This window comes from Pithys albifrons, chromosome 8, assembly GCF_047495875.1.
Source record: "Pithys albifrons albifrons isolate INPA30051 chromosome 8, PitAlb_v1, whole genome shotgun sequence".
Classification (NCBI taxonomy): Eukaryota; Metazoa; Chordata; class Aves; order Passeriformes; family Thamnophilidae; genus Pithys; species Pithys albifrons.
Genome location: NC_092465.1, coordinates 24,476,813 through 24,497,267, shown reverse-complemented (window position 1 = coordinate 24,497,267; position 20,455 = coordinate 24,476,813). Strand labels below are relative to the sequence as shown.

General features: G+C 38.0%; 1 protein-coding gene across 8 annotated transcripts in view; it reads left to right on the top strand.

Annotated features, from left to right (window-relative positions):
* The window catches only part of ZNF385B (zinc finger protein 385B), a 132,443-nt gene that overhangs the window by 57,809 nt on the left and 54,179 nt on the right, over nt 1–20,455 (top strand). For 6 of the 8 annotated variants that reach the window (XM_071561983.1, XM_071561979.1, XM_071561977.1 and 3 more), the window contains exon 2: nt 16,033–16,163. The exons of 1 other annotated variant lie outside the window; for it this stretch is intronic. In XM_071561983.1, coding sequence (XP_071418084.1) covers nt 16,074–16,163 — 90 coding nt within the window. In that variant the 5' untranslated portion in view covers nt 16,033–16,073. Of the gene's footprint in view, nt 1–5,774; nt 5,866–16,032; nt 16,164–20,455 lie in introns of those variants that run through there. One more of the 8 variants, XM_071561981.1, reaches the window with a different exon arrangement.

Sequence of the window (20,455 nt, the reverse complement as noted above, 5' to 3'; positions counted from 1 at the left end):
GTTTTTGCTATTTATAACTTTATTTTATTTTTGTATTTCTCACTGAGCTACCAAGAGCATTAAAGATTTTTCGGGCAAAATATCCAGATATTTTTATTTTCTGTAGTTTTTGACTAACTCTTTTAACTCTGCACCACTGCCTGATGGGGTGATTATCAATCTATAACTAGCCCAACATATAAAGACCAGGTGGTTTTAGATTGATTTGCAGATTTTTCCCACTTTTTTTTTTTTAATACACATTTACAGAAGTAGAAATACTGAGCAGTGTTCGTCTTGTCCAAACCACTGTTCTTGTAGGCACAGAAATCTACAGTCTCGAAGTTAGCTGAAGTTTCTAATGCTTGCCACACTGGAATCCAATTGCTCTTATGGTTTCTTCTTATTCCCATTTTAAGTTATTTTTTCCTATCCTTCATCATGGATACCAAGAATTAAATACTATGCTGCAGGTGAGATCTCATGCCACAGGATGGCTGCTTCTCAGTTTGTGTTGGAGAAATATTTCCTCTGGATTTTTTTCATGTTTAATGATTACTGGAGTCCTTTGTTGCCAGCAATGCTGTTAAATCTGGGAAAAGAAAAGAAAACATTTTTGGGTATTTTATAATCTGGCCCCAGTGTTGTCTATGGACGTAACTATATTTTTTCTTTTTTTTTTAATTGACGTGTCAGTCATCGTATTCAATTCAAATGTGCATTCCATAAAGCATTTAAAATATGTGATATACATTTCTGTTTTTTATAACAGAAGAGACATCCAAGGATTAAATTTCACTTTGTATGACTCCTATATTCTTTTAGTGTAGCTTTCAGCAGTGTTTAATGGAAGATGTTTCAATTTCATGTCCTGGGGAAAAGGAATTGTACAAGTCTGAGTTTCTATGCCGGCAGAAAGTAAGATTAAAACCTGTTTTTGCAAAACTTATTATGAAATGGACCTTAAATTAAAAACAAACACACAAACCAACACAAGAAACCGAATCCAACACTCAATGCATGTCACATCTTTGAGGTGCATTTGGAATAATTTACATTTTTCTCATCCGTCTAAACATCCTACTACTGCCAAATGAACTTATTCTTGTAATTCCTCCCCTCTAACTACACTTTCAAATGCCTAATAGTCTTTTCCTCTGGAACCAGCTAAGATAATCACACATTTTCCTGATCAAAGTGCGTAAACCCAAGTTAATGGTAAGTTCAGTTGTCTGATCTTCTCTTGTGCTGACAGGCATATACTGTAGCAGTGGAGAAATTTCACTCAGGCTCTTATATCAAATGTTTTCACAGCACTGTGCTGAGCATTTTGTAAAAAGACATAGAAATTCCAAGGGTGTAGGCACTGCCAGTGGAGGTGGAGGGAGATCACTTGTGCTGTCTCTTGAAGGTGACTGTGTTAAACAATGTGGGCTCCTTCTGTTGGTGATTGAACTGCAACTGCAAAATGCAAGTTCAGAGCTGCCTACTTAACTCTTTAAGGAACTTCAGCTCCTGAATTAGGGACTTTTGGTAAGAGTCCTTAGGTTATAGGGCAGTGAGTGTAATTCTGTGGCATGGTTTCTCTCAGGTTATATCCATTGAGGAAATATGTGGTATATTTTAAACCCATTGAATGCATCCTTAACATGAAACTGTGTGTGGAGTATCCACATGAGTCTTGATCTTAACTAAGAAGCCAGTCTTTCATCCCTATCTTTGCAACCCTCTCTTGCCAAATTCAGCATGGTGCTGTAGCAGATGATTGTGCAAGATGTTACAATAGAGGCATCTGCACAGAAGCGGAGGGAGAGCTGCAACGTGCAGTCCAGTATATGTGGTAATAGAGGAGCGGGGAAACCGTGATGCTCTCCTTGCACTACAAGTCAGTCTGCATGACTTGCTTGCTGGGTTCCTCTTGCTACAAATGCATGTCTGTGTAATGTCCTAATTGTTCACCTCTTCCCATCCATTTGATGTCCTCACTAGGTTTCTCTGAGCAGCAGTTTGATAACTACTAGACAACAAAGAGCATGTAGCAGTTTCTGTTGATGTACCATCAAACTGAGTGAAACCGATAAGTATCTGGTACCTCCTCTTACTCTTGTTTTGCACTGGGAAAGGTTAGCTAGAGTGTCTGACCTGGCAGCTGTGCTTCTACACAGAGCTCCTCCTGCTGAAGTTAATTGCCAAATTTCACACTTATACTTCTGCTAATCCTAGTGATTCTGTGGACTTAAAAAGAATCATGACAGATTTGCACCAGGGTGATAGATCCATGTTTGAATCATTTGCTGGAGTTTGGTACATCACACATCACACCTCCAGGTCTTGAGTTTATAAAAGTAGTCTTGCTTCCCTTGGTTTCACAAATATATACAATTAAATAGGAAAAGCAAAGATAGATTATAGAGGCTTTTAAGATTTCTTTATGTCTAAAAGCGTATTCATCAAGTGCCTTCAACTGTGACTTCAAAGTCTTACACAAATAATTCTATCCCTAATAATCTGGGTTGCATTTCAGAGTTTTTGCTCTCCTTGTTGCAGTGAGTGGCATTATTGCTACTAGAAACATCACTAGAGGAGGTAACCAGGCCCTTGCAATGCCAGGATTTTTCTTCCTTGATGCCTTTTCCCAGTGTTTCCCACTTCACAAAACAAAAATACCCCTTCTTGGAATTACATGGTTTCAACTCTCATTGTTGAGTTTTGAATCATTTAGATACATGAAGTCACACTTCAAACCATATGCCTTCTGTAAAATTGGCACTGCCTTTTAGTAGAAAAGCCTCTCTTACTTCAGTTTTGTGTTTCACTAAGTGTGAAGGAAGGTTAAATGTATGTGGTACTCTTGAGAGAATTAAGGAGTTGTTTAAACATGAATTCAAAGCCCAGTGACTGGGAATTTAAGCCCATGCTTAAATCAGACATCAGAACAGAGAAGGGGGGGAAAAGTGTGCATTGCTTCTTTCTCACTACTCAGAATTATAGGCTCAATTATTTATCACGGTATATAACCAGGGATTTAGAAAGTACAAGGCTGAGGGAAACACAGCTGCCTCTTCCAGGAGGCAAGCTGGAGCATGTATGCTGCTTAGATTTGTCTTTAAACTAGCATTTAGAATACTGAATATTAAACATTCATTATCGCTTTTAAAATTAGAGCAAAAACTTACACTTATTTTTAAGATACTGCAAAATGTGTTTTTTAGAAGTGATAGGGAGTTCCTTTTTATTCAGGAAAACAGTGACAGAGTAGCCATCTTGTCTGATTTTTAAGTTGTGCAGTAAAATGTTGCTACATAACTTGATGCTGCACCAAACAACCAGCAGTTAAAGTAATTTTGAGAAGAGGATTAAGTGGATTGTTTTTCTGTAAGCTATGCTTATCAGGATTTTTTTTATATCAAGCATACTGTAAGGATTTGAAAGTTCCTCTAAAGAAACCCTAAAAGTACAACAGCAAACCTTCCCATGGCAGAGGCAATTTTAGAAAGTGTGGCAAGAATAATTTGACTAAACTACAAAATTTTATGAACTCAAGTACAGGAACTGTGTGTATAGGTGGGAAATGGTAAGTAGTTTAAATTGCTGAGAATGATGAAAAAGAGTGACATCAATGTGTACAAAAAAATTAGAAAATAAAATGAGACTGGAGTAAGCATCAAACTTTAAGAAATCTTTCTGTAAGTGCATTTCCAAAACTTAGAGAATACCAAATAAAAAGGTGGATTGTTATTCTGTGAAAGTCCAAGGAAGCCAAGAAGTTTGGGTTGCATGGTGCCATTTTTGCATTACTTTTTGTTAGGAAGATCAATTGTGTTAATGTGACAGTCATCAATATAAATAACAAAAGCCTAGAAGAGCAGGTCAGAGTGTCTCTGTGAACTAGAATCTTCAAAGCACTGGCTCTGACAAATGCGACACAAGGATACTTGAAGGGTTGAAAATATCAGATCTGTTGCCCCTTGTGAAGAGGTTCCAGAGCAGTGAGAGAGATGATGGGGTCACAGTAATTTAAAAAGAATGAACAGACTGACTTTAAGAACTAATAGATGCTCTTCCCTTTGAAGAATAGGACAAATGAATTATGCCGAAGTATACAAAGGAGAACAGGAGCTGAGTGCAGTGCAGCACAAGGAGTCATTATTCTGTGAATGCAAGACAGGATTGCTCTGTTCATAAGGTGAACTGAAGTTAACACTGCCATGTTACCAACCTGAACAGTTACTGTCCTGGGAGATATAACCAGAAAAACAGTGTGGCAGGCATGGAATTTGTCTGTTACACTGCACAGAAGGTGTGGGCTGCTTCAGGTGAGTCTGGCTGACAGTAAGAAGCATCAGTGTTCACAGAATGTTTCTTTTCAGCTGCCTCCAGCTTGATACTCCCTGTTTGGCCACCATGACATCAGCTCGACCTGAAGGCAAATGTCTCTTCTGTTGGCTTGTACCTCCTTGTTTACAGCTGCTCTGGCTCTCTGTTCTGCCCCAGAGGGAGCACTGGGGGCTGCGGGGCCAGCCAGCCTGCTCAGGTGTCGGGGATCGCAATGGAAAGCAGATGCAGGCTGTGTGGCATGGGTCTTAAACATGCTTTCACAATTTTTTTATGTCAACTCTTGCCTTCTGTTTGTCTTTATTTGCAGTGAAGTGATTAATTAAATTTAATTTATTAAATAAATCATATTAAAGTTATGTTAATTAGTCTCTAGGAAACTAGAGACAACTTTTTAAAAAAGGTTTATATCAGTTGAAATCCCTTTAAAAGTCAGTTTGAGTGTTTTGTTATAAGGAATTATTCTTTTGCCCAGTCTCAATTCAGTTTAACAGAAACATTCTGTTACATATTGCTTTCTTTCATTTTTGCTTCTCTCTTTCTGAATGTAACTGAGGGTAGAATTGCTGAAGTTCATGTCATCCATTCTTTGAAAACATCACAGCATGAAAAGTTTTTTATGTACCATCCCCTGGCAGGGCTGGTGCACTGCTGCACCTAAAAGCAGAATAAGGTTTCTATCAGATACAAGTGTTTAATTGATGTTCAGTAACATCACAGATGTGGCTATTTGTGCTAATAGATCTGTTAATTTGAAAGCTGTAGTCTTCATTCTCCCTGTGTAATGGAGCGTCGATAGCATATATTATAGTTTTATAAGTTTTCAAGTTCTTACTTATTCATCAATGGTGACTTTGAGAATAAGTAAAGCACTGCACCTTAATTGACAAGAACCAGGATTCATGGACTTTGATCGTCTGAATGTCATGACCCTGTGCTGTCTGTAACCCTGTGCTCTGAGGTCCCCTTTTATGAGCTCTTCAAAAAATTCAAGCAGACACCATTTCATTATTCATTTCATTTTTTGTTTTCTTTTTTTTTTTAACAGACATTACTTAAAATGCAGCCCTACAGCAGCCAACTAGCTAGTTACCCTTTTAAGTTTAATTCTAAGAATAATAGCAGGGAAAATGAAACTGAAACAGAGTTTTATCAGTATTTTAGGTTATATTTGATCTGATTATGTCAATAGCAGGCTGCCTTCCCTCTGGGGTGAATTTGCAAACACTCCTAGAATCACAAAATCACAATCCTATATTGAGTAGGAAGGAACACACAAGGATAATCCAAGCCCCACTCCTCGCCCTGCACAGGACAGCCCCAAGAATCAGGGGCACAATTCAGGTACAGGGTGTACTCTTCTCAATGGTAGTTAAAGCTAAGCACGCAATTACAACAGCCCAGATTTGTTCAGGCTTGCTGGTTGCCTGGTGTCTCATACCACCAAAAGTCACAAAACTACCATATTGAAATGATAGAGTTATTTACCTCTGGGTCTTAAGCTGTGTTTAGGTGCTGCAGAGAAGGTGGATTATAACCTTAAGGACTAAGGTAAGCATCGAGGCACTGATTGATAGTGGGAAGTCTTTATGCGACCACATGGTCTCTGTTTCATTGTGCTTTTGTTTTGCTATAATGATTCATGATCGTGTGGTCATTGCAAAAACCTTTGCAGCTTCTGAATATTGTAAGGCACTGGTGAACTTGTAGTATGTGCCTTCCATATGTAAATAGCCTAAAGAACTTTGGTCAGAAATGGAACTCTTGCCTCTTTTCACAGGCAGATTAAAGTACTTTTATTTGTATTTTCAGTTGGGAGAAGTGCTGAGTCTGGCTCCTAATTTCTTGCATGAGGTGAGGCGTCTGCACCATTTGTGTTTCCAGGTACAGTTGTACAGAGTGCACTGGTAACTTGTAAAGGCTGAGAAACAGAGCTCTGACTTGTCCCTTACTGTGGCTATTCAGAGTGTGGGCTCTGAAAAGGAGATTAGTATGGCATCTGATCAGGAGAAAGTTTAAATCCTTCAGGATGAAGTTGTTCCTGTTGCTTTGGTTAGGGGCACCAAGTAGAGCGAACCTTTACATGTTTGAACACTTTTGGACAGGTGCTTGTTTGCTGCATACCCTATGCTGCACCAGAGCAGTTAAATTCAATGTAGAATGTCGGCTACGTGGATTGTATTATGAAGGTTTTTATATCTACCTTTCTTTCCTGTCTGATAGTTTCTTGTTTGTAAACAGAAAGATTCTTCTAAAAGCATATACCTAGCTATGGAAAAGATAGCAAGTAAGGGGAAGATTGTGACTGATATTATGAGGTTTTGGATAGAAAAAGGATGGATTGAATGTTCAAAATTATCTTGAAATTCCCAAAAATTTGAAAACTGTTATTGGAAGAAAAATGGATTTTCTTTGGTGGAGATCTGAATTTCCATTGCTGATATTTTCAAGAGACCTCTTTGAGCAATCTAAATTAGCTGTTGCAATCTTTTATCTGAAGGATATTTAGGGACTGATACCAGTAAAAGAACTTGCCAAAAGAAAACAAGAAGCAACCTGGGTAGCTGTATTTTCTAGAGGAGATTGTGCATTACGTGGGAAAAGGAAATAAGGCATGAAATTCTCTGAGCTATTGTAACTTTTAAGAGCAGTGGAAATTGTCTAATGTGTTTAAGGGATTAGACACATCTGTGAAGGTACATACGTGTCTAGACCTCTGTTAGCTTTGTGTGCATCATTGCTGAGCTAGTGGGTTGCTATACTGAAGTGGAATAAGGAGCAAGAAGACAACCACAGACATAAATCACCCAAACTTAAAAGTTAAGGCATAATGGTTTTGACTGACTACTAACAAAATTACCACCCAGCAGCATTCTCAGTGACAGACTTGTTTGGTTTTAATGGATAGCAGCTCAGCACCTCCCAGAACAAAGTCTTTTCTGAGGCTCACTGAGGGTTAGATGGTGAGCTCAGGGGTGACAGAATTCAGGATAAGAGTTGGATTTTGAGAAACATCAGGTTATATGAGAGTTGAAGTGATAACAGACACTCTAAAAAGCTAACTGCAATTTAGTCACTTGAAATTTTGAAACTTGTGAGAGAACTTGTGTTAAGTCAGAATCCTGAACTGAGAGGGAGGGGAGTCTAGTGCTTCATCCTGTGACACTCACTGACTTGATGCCCAGCATCTAAGAATGTGCACTGAGAAGAAAAATGGAGCCTGTTAAAGAAGTTGCACCATGCTCTGGACAAGATTATGACTTCAGTAGGCATTAGGTGATGTCGTGTTTTCAATTGAGGGTGACAGCAATAAAGCAAACACCTTCTCTTACTGTGCTTTTGTGTTGGTAGTGTAGAAAATGCAAGGCAGAGTTTGGGCTGGTTTGAATAAATCAAGAGAACAGATCATAAGGATTTCAAAAAGATCTCCATTAGTCCAGACAGCAAGAGAATAGAGAGCTGAAAAAGATGCAGCTGTTTTTTCTATCATACTTGGAAAACTTCAAAGTGAAAACAACTCCAAAGCAGTGTTTCCTAGAAGCAGATAAGAACAGAGCAGGAGGCAGAGCTGCTTACTCTCAGTCTGTGGAGACCAGAGGGAGAAGCTTGAGGCAGCCAGGAGATTCTGAGAAAAAGAAACAGACTACAAAACTCCAACTGACCTTAATGGAGGCAGGATTAGGATTAAGGTTATTAATAGTTGTTATTGTTTTATTAGAATAAATCCAACTTACTGAGCTCAGTGATGTTAAGCTGTAACGTGGCACTTGTACAGTCAAACGAATAGTCTTGGGTGCTTTAGAAGTTTCTCTTTTAAGAAACTAATGGCGAATACTTCCATACTATCTATAGATAATAGCAAATTGCAGTTGTACTGGAGCCAGCGTGTTTCTTCTAAATATAGTAAAGGATGTTCCATAATTTATTTAATTGCTTGGACTTGACAAAAAGCCAGTGCTAACAAACATGCTTTGATATCAGTATAGTACTTCTGGCATTCACTTGACTTGAGAATAACATTACTGAAAAACACTGGAAGTGATAGCAGAATAGCTGTAAGACCTCGGCTATCGGTTGTGCAGGTGTGCAAGCACTTCCTCAGCTGCAGGAACATAGAGTGGCAGCCAGATGAGAAAGAGGACAGGAGTGTGAGTCACACCTTCTGCAAATCCAGAAAGGACAGGACTATTCAAATGTTATGGTCAGGCAATTGTAACACAGTTATTTAAGAAGAATGCAGGATAATCTGTTCCCCTTCTAATTATTGGACTTCTCTTCCCACTCCATCTGTTCTGGTATCTTCTGTACCAAAACTATGGGGGATTGCTGTTGTTATTGCAAACTGTTAGAAAGGCAGTACAACTTCAAGAAGAATGGGAACTCTCTTGATTAATTTTCTAATGCATTTGTCTATAAAATGCTGAAATTCCAGTTTCCTATTTTGTGTCTACCCTCACCCTCCCTCTGACCCGGATAGACATTATTATTTGTCTATGTACATGATTTTGATACACTAAATGTAGATATTAAGGCAATAAATATTGACACAATTCTTTTGAATATTAGTATTAAAATAATAATCTTATCAACATAGGGTTTTGATATCAGTTCAATATATATGTATGAAGTGTATGTCTAATATTTATGACCTATAGTCTACACTTTTATTTTTTAAGTGAACATGGTTCAGTCATAAGGTTTTGGAAAATAGCTAGCTAGGCAGAGGAATATTAACAATTAATGGAACTTAAAGTAACTCCAAATTAGCACCTAATATTTTAATGAGGAAGGATATAATCTATGTTTTTTATTTTTAGAATTCTTATGTGAAATACATGCAATTTACAGCCATACTACTTTTTCATGATTGTAAATATAATGATCAGTATTAGATAAGTAAATGATTGTTGGCTTTTTGGATTCATTAAATGCCAGAACATCCATTCATTTCAGCAGCACCAGATTTCAATATATTTTTGGTGTTGACCTGTTTCGTGGAATCCTACATGTATTTGAAACATAGAAGTACCTCACTTCACAGTATCTGATTTTAGACAAAGGCAGAATGTGGAATTCTGTTAGTACACAGTCACAGAACATTTGTTTCTATATGGATAATAATAGCAATATTAAATTCATGCTCAAGCATACTTGAAATCATGTTTTAATTTGTAGGGAGAGACTTATTTTTCTAATGTGACATGTTTTTTGGATACCTCATTCTTGAGTGTGAAGAGCTTAAACTGTACAATACATACATAATCTGTACACTGCAGTGAAGTTGCATCAAAGGCATCTGGGCTTGCCGAAACATCTACTGAAAAAATAAACTCTGAATGGAGTGCAAAATATTTGGCATATCATTTTGTATCCCTGTGTTGGTATGGAAGGCTGGACCTGGAGCAGTGCTTTCTTACCACTTGCCCTAAGTGTGTTCCACAGAAGGATTCTTCGTACTGTTGAGTTGCTGTTATTTCTACACCAGTTCTTGCTGCTTTTCCTTGTAGCTTCTGAAAAAGCAAAACAGCACATCTTTTGAGGATTTACCTGGTTTTTTATTTGCCAGGCAATAGATGGGTGTGTATGGTTTGTGCTCTTTAAATTCATTAATAAGCCAGTGGAAGGTCTGACTGTTCCACTGATATCCTAGTGAAGTTTATAAGTGCCCTCTCCATGTTTTAAAAGATGTTCATCAGTAGCTCTGATAGTAATCATATCAGCTCCCAAAGGAGCTGCATCCACATTTGTTAGTGTGTTAGTTTGTGTGGTGCCCAAGGGGCAGAGAACTTGTTATCATTTTTCCTGTTGTCTACTGCATGAGACAGGGCCTGTGCCATGTCTCATATATAGAGGCTTCTGCTTCAAGTTATTTTTAAAAATAAATTGCCTGGATAGTGGGTTATGTCTTAGGATTGTGTTAATTTGTGATTTGGGAAAATTTGTTGAAGTAATGGTCTTATCTTACCCTGACTTCTCTTGACAGACTGGAATCCCTGTGGGTGCCATAAGTCTCATTTTTCATACAACCATATTATAAGGAAGAAATGTTTGGTCTGCTGAGTGAAATGTGAAAAAAATCTAAGATGCTGCATTTATTAACTTTTTTTTATTTAAGAGGGGTGAATGTGTTAGTATTCACCACTGTAAGTATTATTAATGGGATACTTCTAGAGCAGATTTTTCCTTAAGCATTTGATATCAACACCTGCTGTTCAGAATCTCTGAATTATTTTACTTGCCCTTAACTTGTTTTTGACAGTTTATCTTAGGCATAACCAGAAAGAGATGACACCTTCCAATATCCATATATAGCTGTAAATAAACAAATGAAATTAGAAAATTACTAAATCCTGATCATACTGAGATGGAAAAAAGACTAATATCACGCATCGTAATGTGTCTCAGGAGCTAATGCAAATGCCTGAACAACAAAATGTAGTGACTTGCAAGTGATTGGGTTTTACCTGTCACGTATGCAGGGGGAAAAATTGTGGTGGCAGCTGATAGATCTGGAGCATGATGCAATGGGGGCATGAGATAAAAGGAGAGAAAATCCTATTTGTTTATGGTGTAGTTAGGTGGAGATTTTTTATAAACATAATTTTGTTATTCCTATCTTCCCATAAAGGTGTATATAAGCAAGTGTAGGAAAGTCTTGTTGGGCTTTTTTAGCGGTGGTGGGTTTTTTCCGGGTTTTTTGCAAGTCCATCAATAGAGCTGAGGAGGTTTTTATTCAATATGAAAGCCCTAGGTACTACTTCTGGCTCTAACCTGTTTGTAAAACTGGATTTTTGAGCCACATGCTGAAGTAAATATTTCTGACAAGGTTCAAAACTTCCACTGACAAATTAATTAACTGTAGAGAGACTGTAGGGTACCAGGAAAAGCTCATAGATGAACACATGCAGAATTGTCTCAGAATCCTTCCAGGGAGCTGCTTCCACCTTCCGGAGCTCTGAAGGAAAATGCTGCAAGCAGAGCTGACAGTGTGAGGTCTGAAAGCAGGGTGGCTGTGCACACTCTGCAGTCCAGAACTAATTCAGCAAATATGTGCAAAAAAGGGTCAATTTGTCATCCACACACAGAGGCATACTGTTGGCTCAAGCAGTGTCTGAAAAAAAACCCAAAAACAGTTCTAAAAAGGTCAAGGGAGAACAAAGCCCAGAACTGATCCATGGTCCTATTGCTACTGTTGTGTGGCCAACTCGGACTACTCAACATTGCTGTAGAAAGGTTTCTCATAGCTGAAAATGGTCAGACAATTCAGGGATGAAAAAAGTCAACACAGACTGTCCATAAACTAGAAACTGTCAGTGTAGTGCATGTAAATGGTGGTGGGTATGAACATCTCAAACAATGTCCCTTTGAAATTTTCCCAAATACTGTTAAATACATGTGCAATCTGAGGTGGATGTAGTTGGTCCAGTTCACAGAACTTTGTCAGCGAAGTCCTGATAGTGCTTCAGTTACTCTTCCAGTGCTCTGGTTCTGAGTGTGTCTTGCTTCTTTGGATGGGAGGATTTAAACATTACAATAACATCATTTAGGTAATACAAAAAAGGGAGACTGGAGTACGGCTTCAGATTTTTCTATAGTTGCCTTTAATGACAACTTTGAGAGAGCATGCTTTCAAGACTGGAAGGTAATTCATTTCTTTAAGTAAGCTGAAATAGTTCACAAAATGTGTTTTAGTTGAGTAAGTTTTGTGATGAAATTGGGGTTTTTTGTGTAATGGTCCGATACTGACGCAAATTAGAGGAGTAAATGAGCAGGCATTACACCTTTTTTTGTGTTTTTCAGTGACAAAGAAAAACACGTGGGGAGAAAATCACAGAGGTAGTATTGTCGCACATAGTTTTCAGGAGGTACAAAGGGAGAAACTGTGTGCTTAGATTTGACTGAACTTGTCACCACTCCTACTTGAAAAAGAGGAGCAGTGACTGTTAATCGTGGCCAAAGTTAGTTGTGATTGTCTCTGCCAAACCTGCAATCTTGCTATTTTTAATGTGAAGGTGCAAAAGAGCTGTGGGGGCATTGCTGGTAGAGATCCTTGAAGACCTTGTGTTGTCTGCTCTGTTTCTGGCACCTGACTAAAGCTTGTCTTACTGGCTCTGGGGACACGTATTGCCACAGGAGTGACAGATGCAAGACTTTCTAATTGTTCCCCAAAAATATCACTTTCACTGCTTATTCTGTTAATTACATGTCTTATTTGTTAGAGACAGATTAAATTTGGCTAAAGACTGCAACCTGTCATAACTTCCAACAACGTCAGCATCCCAGTGCATTGCAGTGTACATGAAATTATATGTACGTGACTAAGGAGGAGCAGCACCTGTTACACAAGAACTTGTTTTTAACATAAAAATGTGTAGGAGGAGAAAAACTTTTAATAAAATCACATATTTTAGATCACCTGATGAGATGAAAACCTGTTTTCCTTCTTCTTGGACAAGAGTAAAGGGGACCAGGGAGGATCAATGTCCTTTGGCAAAGTCTGTCTGGGGCTTGCATTTCCAGTACGTAGATAACTCCAGCTCTGAAAGTCAAAATTTAAGTTATGAAAAAAAATACTGTTTAATAATTACGAAGCTGAAATAAGCAATTTACACGTTCAGTTATATTTATTCCCAAGATTTAGAAGTAGTTTAAAACAATGTGTTTGACATGATAAATTGTCTTCATCATCAAAATGCTAATGAAACAGTAAATGTCTGTTACATTTCTGAAGATAATGAAGATTGTCAGCAACATCTTTCTTATGCCAGTATTCCTGCTTAGCTCAGACCTGCATACAGCTTTAGCTGTATGAGAATCTATTTGTCCTTTGGGAGCAATGCCAGTGCAAAACTGTCCTATTGCATTTGATTTGATGATTTTGTCATGAAGTGCTTCTGTTGGTAGTTTAGGTCATCTTTAACTGGTAATTCTTTCAGAGGCTTTCAAAGGTGGGACTGAAAGTCAAATTTCAGTCCAACAGGGTCACTGATACTTGATTGGCAATTGCTGAAGTAGTAAACTGGCAAATGGAAGGGAAAAAATTTCTTATAATTAGTGCTTTCACCAATCAGATTGTAGGTGTGTATGTTTTCTCTCCCATATGGACTCTGAATGTGTTCTAGTTTCCTGGTCATAAATTACTCTGGCAGCAGAAACACCACAAACTGCAAAACTACAGAGAGATTCCAAATGTCTTTTCCATGTGAAAGGATCTGTACTCACTCGAGGAGTACAAAAGAAGATTGCATTGTTTTCAGGAGGATGCTAATTGTTTTTTAAACTTCAAAGATTTTATGCCAAATGCTTTCTACACATTGAATAAAGACAACATCAGAAACCTAACTGAACTCTGATTTTAAATGTGTCACAATTTAAGTCTATTCTGGTTTTTTTTTCTGTAAAATCGAGTTAAAATATGTAACCATAGCCTCACTGAAGTAGGCATATGTAAAGAGAAAACAGGTCTTAACTTCACAGATCTTTAATTGCATATGAACTTCAAAGAGAAACTTGCAAAAGTTAGTTTGATGATGGCACTTGAGGTAATTGAATACAACATAGCTCCTGTTTGAATGCAACTCTGAAATCCAAATTATGTAAATCTACTGTTTCAGAACGACCTAGTGGAAATAATCACCATTTTTACAGTTGAAGATACTTTTTTTGGATAAATACACCAACACACTGCTTTCCTACTGGTACATCTTTTCCATTATGGATATGAATAAGAAACTATAGGCATGCTAGCCTTTAGCTTTTTGACGTTTGTGACTCCACTTGAATAAGCTTTGACTTAGAGTTAATTAGGCACAACTGTCAATGAGCTTATGCAGAAACAAACCTGACATTTATGAAAGTATTGTGATAGAAGAAGGGAGAAAATATTCTGGGAAAGTTTCTCAAGCGTATTTTTCCTTTCAAGTTGTGCAGCTCATTTGGGATGGTGTGAAACAGTTCTCTCTCCATAGCTGTCAATGGCCCATCTTTGTGTAATTATCATGCATTTCCTATGGAAGGAACAGAGAACAGATTACAGCCTGCTATTTATCTGCTAGACCATAATGCAATATTTACTGTGCTGCAGCTGTGCTCAAAATGACTGTCTCTCCAGCATCTACAAAATTTGAGCTCAGGGCTAGCTCTAAGTGTTTGGTCATCCAAAAAATCCATGCAGCCCCATCTGGCTTCTGAAGTTAGCTTTCCTCTTGGATACCACAAGATGGGTGTCTATGGAGGCAGGACAGTGAAAATAAAAGGATGAAAATATCTACTCTGGATGAAAATATCTACTCTGTCTTCAGTTTTGTGTGTTCTTAACAGGCAAAAAGGGAGATCCATCCATGGAAGACTGGTACTCAGGTAGCCCATATGGATTGCCTGGCACTTTTCAAGTAGCTTCAAATTATTTGATTTAATGTGAAAGGAGAGGGGAAATTGCTTGTTTACTTTTCTAACTCCCTCTTTTTAGCACCCTTTGCCTTGTATCTCTCTTCCATTCTCCCTCTGCCCCATCGCCTTCCTGACTGTGTTAAAAAAGCTCAGATGACTTCTATGAGACAGAGCTAAGGTATTATGTGAGCTGTGCTTGAAACCTGGGAAACTCCTGAGAGGCCTGTTATGCTCCCAACTCCTGGCCACCAGTGAGTGGGAGAAGGAGGTAATTATGAACAAACTGTGACAGAGGTAGGAGAGGCAGAGAGAGTGACTCACCCTCCTTTAGAGGTGTGGGACACTCGTGTTCCACTGCCTGTTCCAATCAATGTTGAATTATTTATTAACCTAGGAAGAAGAAACTGAGTTTGGGGGTTTGGTTTTTTTCTGGTCTTTTTATTTCAGTGAGAGAAATTTTATTTGAAATCTTTTTTGTATGATTTCAGGGGAAAAAGTACTCCCACAGGCATAGCTGGAAGCTGTGTACTAGGCACACTTATTGTGTGCATAGGGCAGATAGCTAGTTAAAAAGGAATATTTGGACATCTGTGCCTCCCCATTCCTTTGGGATCTTGCTGGCCAGTGATTCGTAAGTATATACAGAAAGAATTTCAGCATATAGATTTCTGGAAAGCTTTTTTTTTTTAGAGAAATATCTGAGCTCCAATTTAGAAAATGCTAGTTTGCGTTGCATGTAAAGAGTTTTGTTCATTTATATGCTAGCAGATTATTTAATCATTCTAATAATTATTCTAATATTATTCTAGTTATTCTATCATTCTAATATTTGCCTTACACTATTAAAAAAAGGCATTTTTACATGTTAGTTGAAATGGTGTTTGTGCAGCACCTGATAGTCAGAAGAGATAAAAAAAATAACATGCAGCTCACTATTTGGAAACAAACCCTGGGATTTCATCTTACATGTGTTGTCTGTGCTAGCTGACCTAATAGGCAACCATGAATTGTAAAAGCCTCTGACTTTCATGGGAATCCCTCCTGGCCTTTTAGGCACAGAGGAACTTTTCAGCTGTAGAAAGGATTTATTCTACCTGCCAGTGTGATTTATATACCATATGTCTCTTCTTCAGCCACCAAATGTCCATGGCCTCTGTACTCTGCCTCATCTGTACTGTGTGTAAATAGGTTTCTTTTAATGATATTGACTCCTACAGAGCCTCTTCATCACCTCCTTGTATTATTTTTTCTTGGCAGTTTGTCAGCTATACTGTGTGTGTTATGGAAAGGAGAATACTATGAATTCCTGGTTTTGTTTGCTCTTGGCAGGCACTACTGCACTTCCCACCCTTGTGCGCACACCTACCTTGATGATGCAGCCTTCCCTGGATATCAAACCCTTTATGCCCTTCCCTGTGGACAGCAGCTCTGCTGTTGGATTCTTCCCAAATTTTAACACAGTAAGTAAAGGTGTTTCCACAGTTGGTTTCAGTGTATGCTTTCCAATCTGGTTCTAATACCCAGTATTGAAGCTCCCTTAAAACAGTGCATCGCTGACACAGTTACGGAGAACCCCTTTTGTCTGTGCTGTGGTGGTTGCTTTCCCCTTGTACAAAAGGCTTGGAGTGGTATCCAGCCTTTGCACTGTGAACAGGGCTAATTGTTTTTTAACCTGATCTCTTGAGGTGGTGTTTGCACATTGAAAAAACAATCCCATGATGGAGATTTGAGAAGTAGTAGAATAATTCTGAGCATTTTTCTGGGCATGTGTATTTCCACATACTGTAAAAAAGGAAAAAACAAAAGCTAATGGAAAGACAGGCATGACAGGTAAGACCTAGATCCTCTGCTGACATGAATCAGCAAAGCCAGCAAAGCATCTGGCAGTTATTGTCAAATATCTATAATTACAACTCTAAAGTGTAAAATCGCAGAGCCAACCAATGTGAATAATGTGAACCTGTTATTTTTGCTTTATGGTAAAGCATCTTGGTTTGGTTTGGGTTGGGTTTTTTTCTTAAACAAAAGGCAAAATAATGCTTCTGTAGTTCATGTTTTCCAGAACAGCCATAACAAAATACTCTCCTCTGTAGTTCTTGCTTTTTTAACAGCTCATAAAATGTCACTGAGTGTTACCAAAATGCTTTTTAGCCATGACACTGTATTATTAGCTTAAATGCTTAAGCTAATGACAGCAGGAGGGAAACTGCTCTGAGTCATTTCTGCCAAGTCAGCGAGTACAGGCTGTTCGTGTGTGACCGTCACCTGAACTGTAGAGCATCACACTTGTCACTGGAGTTGCGGGAAGAGTGGAAAGGGAAGCAGTGTCATCACCACCAGACAGTGATCAGCTGAACCACTGCCAAGTGTTTCCTTTCACAGACTAACCTTCTGTCTGAAATTAGAACGGCAAGGGCAGTTTTTTTGCTTCATGACTTGCAAAAACCCCTTGCTGACAGGCCTTGTGCTACAGCAAATGGTCATGTGGGGTGGTTATGAGGTGATGTATCGGCCAACTTCTTTCACATGGCAGCAGCACAGCACGCATTATAAACAGGAACAAATATAACTCACTGATTGCAACGCATGTATGTGAAAATTGAGCATTTATGAGGGAGATGTGGGAATGTGCATGTGTACAAAGAGTTAAAAGATTAAAAAAAATCCACATATGTTTAAAGCCCAGGCCCAAAACTCAATACAATGTTAAGTAAGCAAAGTGTCATTCACATCTTCTAGGCACGATGCAAATCATATTAATTTTCCATCCTCTTTCTAATAAACAAGGGAATTTTATTTGTTACTGATTTGTCTCCTTTTCAGTTGCAAAGGTTTTATACGTGATCTTTTTCACAGAACTGTTCATTAAGACTCAGAGAAACTTTTCTTTAGAGGTGCTGTATTTTGAGAGTCAATCAACATTATTTGCTTACTGATAGTATTACTGAATTTCTGAGTCACAGTAGCCTCTAGAGACAGATTATACTAGTTTTGCCTAGCTTATATTTATCTAGGTTGCATTTAATTTCCCTGATTCTTGAAATGTTTATCCTTCACTCTTGTCATTCCTCTCCAAACTTCTATGTGTTTTATTTAAAAAAAAAAAAAAATAAAAAAAAAAGAGAGACCTGGGATAATTGGCAAATATTGTCAGGTCAGTGTTTACTTCTTCCCTTGAAATTATGGATAATTATATAAAATTATGCTGCTATACACCACAGGCACTGCATGTTTAAACTCTTTACTTTGAGGAACCAGTGATTCAGTACTTCTTTATTTCTAATTCACAGACATTGCCATTTATCTTGCAGGTATTGATTTTCCCTAAGAGTCTTTCACAATGGACTTCAAAGCTCATTGGAAAACTAAATCATTCATGATTATCTACTGACAGGCACATGGACACCAGCTGTCATGTGCTTCCTTTCTTTCTAATTTAGCACAACCTTTGCAAAGGTATATTTCTAGGTTTGTGTATATATAATATTTTTTTCATTTTCACTCTAAAGTGATGGCAGAAGTAAGTAAAAGTGTTTAAAAACCATTTTTCCAGAAGAAAATTTTGAGTTATAGAAGCTAAATCCAGTTGACCCATAACATATGCATCATCCAAAGTGCTGCAATCTTTTACCTTGTGCAGGAAAAGCCAAAAAAAGCCATCATTTGCCTTATGAATCAGTTAGGAAATCTATGCATTTCATTCAGAGGAGGACTTGTCAAGGACTGCAGACAGTGAAACTTCTACTGTACAGCCCTTCATCTCTTTGCCTCCAGTAGGACTGAGGGGACACTGCCAGGGTGCAGTTCTTGCTTGCTTGTCTTCACTGAAGATGGCAAGAAGTGGGATCTGAAGAGAAAACTTCTTGGGATCCACCTGTTCATTTTCAATGAAAGTCAGATACGGAAACATTTTTTTAGACCTTGCCAAGGGGTGGTTTCTAACTTCGTATCAGTTGCCTGAAAAAGGTGTTTCTGCATGGGAGCTTAATAGAGTAACTACCAGGGCAGAAAGAAACAAGGTAAAATGTATTAACTGCAAAGATCTTTAAAGGAAGACCCCTTACAGTTTTTCCCCAAAGGAACTTCTCTTATTTATGGAAATATATCTAAAATCTGCTGTAAACCTTTTCTTGTACAGTTAATTTTGACAGTTTTCAATTCTGAAACCATCTGTGATGCTCCAGATTAAACATTATTGTTTGCATTTTGTTTGTGAAAGTGTTCTGATCACTAGCTTCTCTCCACGTGGGGTGCTTTCAACTGAAGCACTGAGCAGACCCTGATTTTGTAAAAGAAATGCCTACCCCAGTTATATCTTACTTTCTAGATGGAATTGTGTGATACAGTTTCAACTGCCTCCCTTCTGTTTCTCTTAAAACATTAATAGTTCTAAATATGCTGCAGATGTATGTATAGTAATTGTCAATTCATTCCCCAATTAAATTTGTCTTTTTTCATTAGGACTTAGAAAAAATTAATTGAGGAATGATTGCAGTAATTCCTTTGGATACATGTCTTTATTTCTCAGTAAGGGGAATAAAGCTTCAACAGCTTAATTGGAAAGGGATCTTCTAAGGGCAGAATGAAGCAAAGAGATATTGCTGTCCTTCCTGGTCTTTTCACAGGAGCAGCAAATAATCTTGTCAGAACAAGACCAGCATGATCAGACTGTCAGAGCCTGAACCTGAGTTGCTGCATGGAAAGACAAACCCTCTCTCTGAAACACTGTTGTAGAGGATCCAAATGTGACATCATGTTTGTCCTGGCATCAGGTTCTAAATGCACTTGCTCAGTTACTCATACCCCTCTGTCTGAAACACAGGGCTTGAATCAAATGATTAGCTCTTATTACTTAAAATGTGCTTGTTTATAAACATCCTTATAGGAACTTGCCAAATTGGTACCTGCAGTTTGGAATGCATATGTAGCAAAAGGTATTGTTTAAGCAGAGTTCTTTTTCAGCATGCTGAAAGGACTCTAAGGATTCCTTAAGAGATAACACCTTAAAATTATTACATTTAAAAATCTGTAAGTACATAGTTAGTGGAAATAAAAACTAAGATTACTGTTATCCCCATTGTGTGTTTATCATAATGTAATCTTGAATTTTGCACTTGCTGGCTTCTGCCATACAGCTTTACCTTCTTTACCATTCTCTCTCTACAATACTGTGATTCTTTCTCTTTGGTCATGAAGAAAGGATGCTTTGTGATCACATCATGGAAAGTCATCATGATGCATGTGCTAATGTAGGGTGAAAGCCAGGATTTATCTTGTAAGGTAAGATTCATGATCACTGTCTGCATCTCCCTATGAAGGTCTTATACTCCCCCAAAAAAGAAATCTCAAAACTCCAGCATATTCTATCTTGTTCTGAAATGAGAGCAGCACTTCATGATTCATATTTAGTTGAAGTGGTAAAGCAGGGGACCCTTCAGTCTTCACCAAAGCATTATCAGCAACTTCTCAGATGCTATCATCATAGAAAATAATCAGCAATTCATATGCTTCCTTCTGAGTTTGTTATGGCCTCAGGGGTAATCAAAGACTGAAGCATCTCTTGTAGCTTTCACATTAGTGAAACATTTTCCATCAAACTAGACCACGATTGGTTTCTAAATGCTAGTTCATACTTTCCTGTTTTAAATGACACAAAGGTTAATGTGGCCTAGTTACTGCTTCAGTAGCTATTTCTCTTCCAGTAGGTTTATGCTGATTCTTTGTATTAGAGTTCTTTCAGTCCCATTGCAAA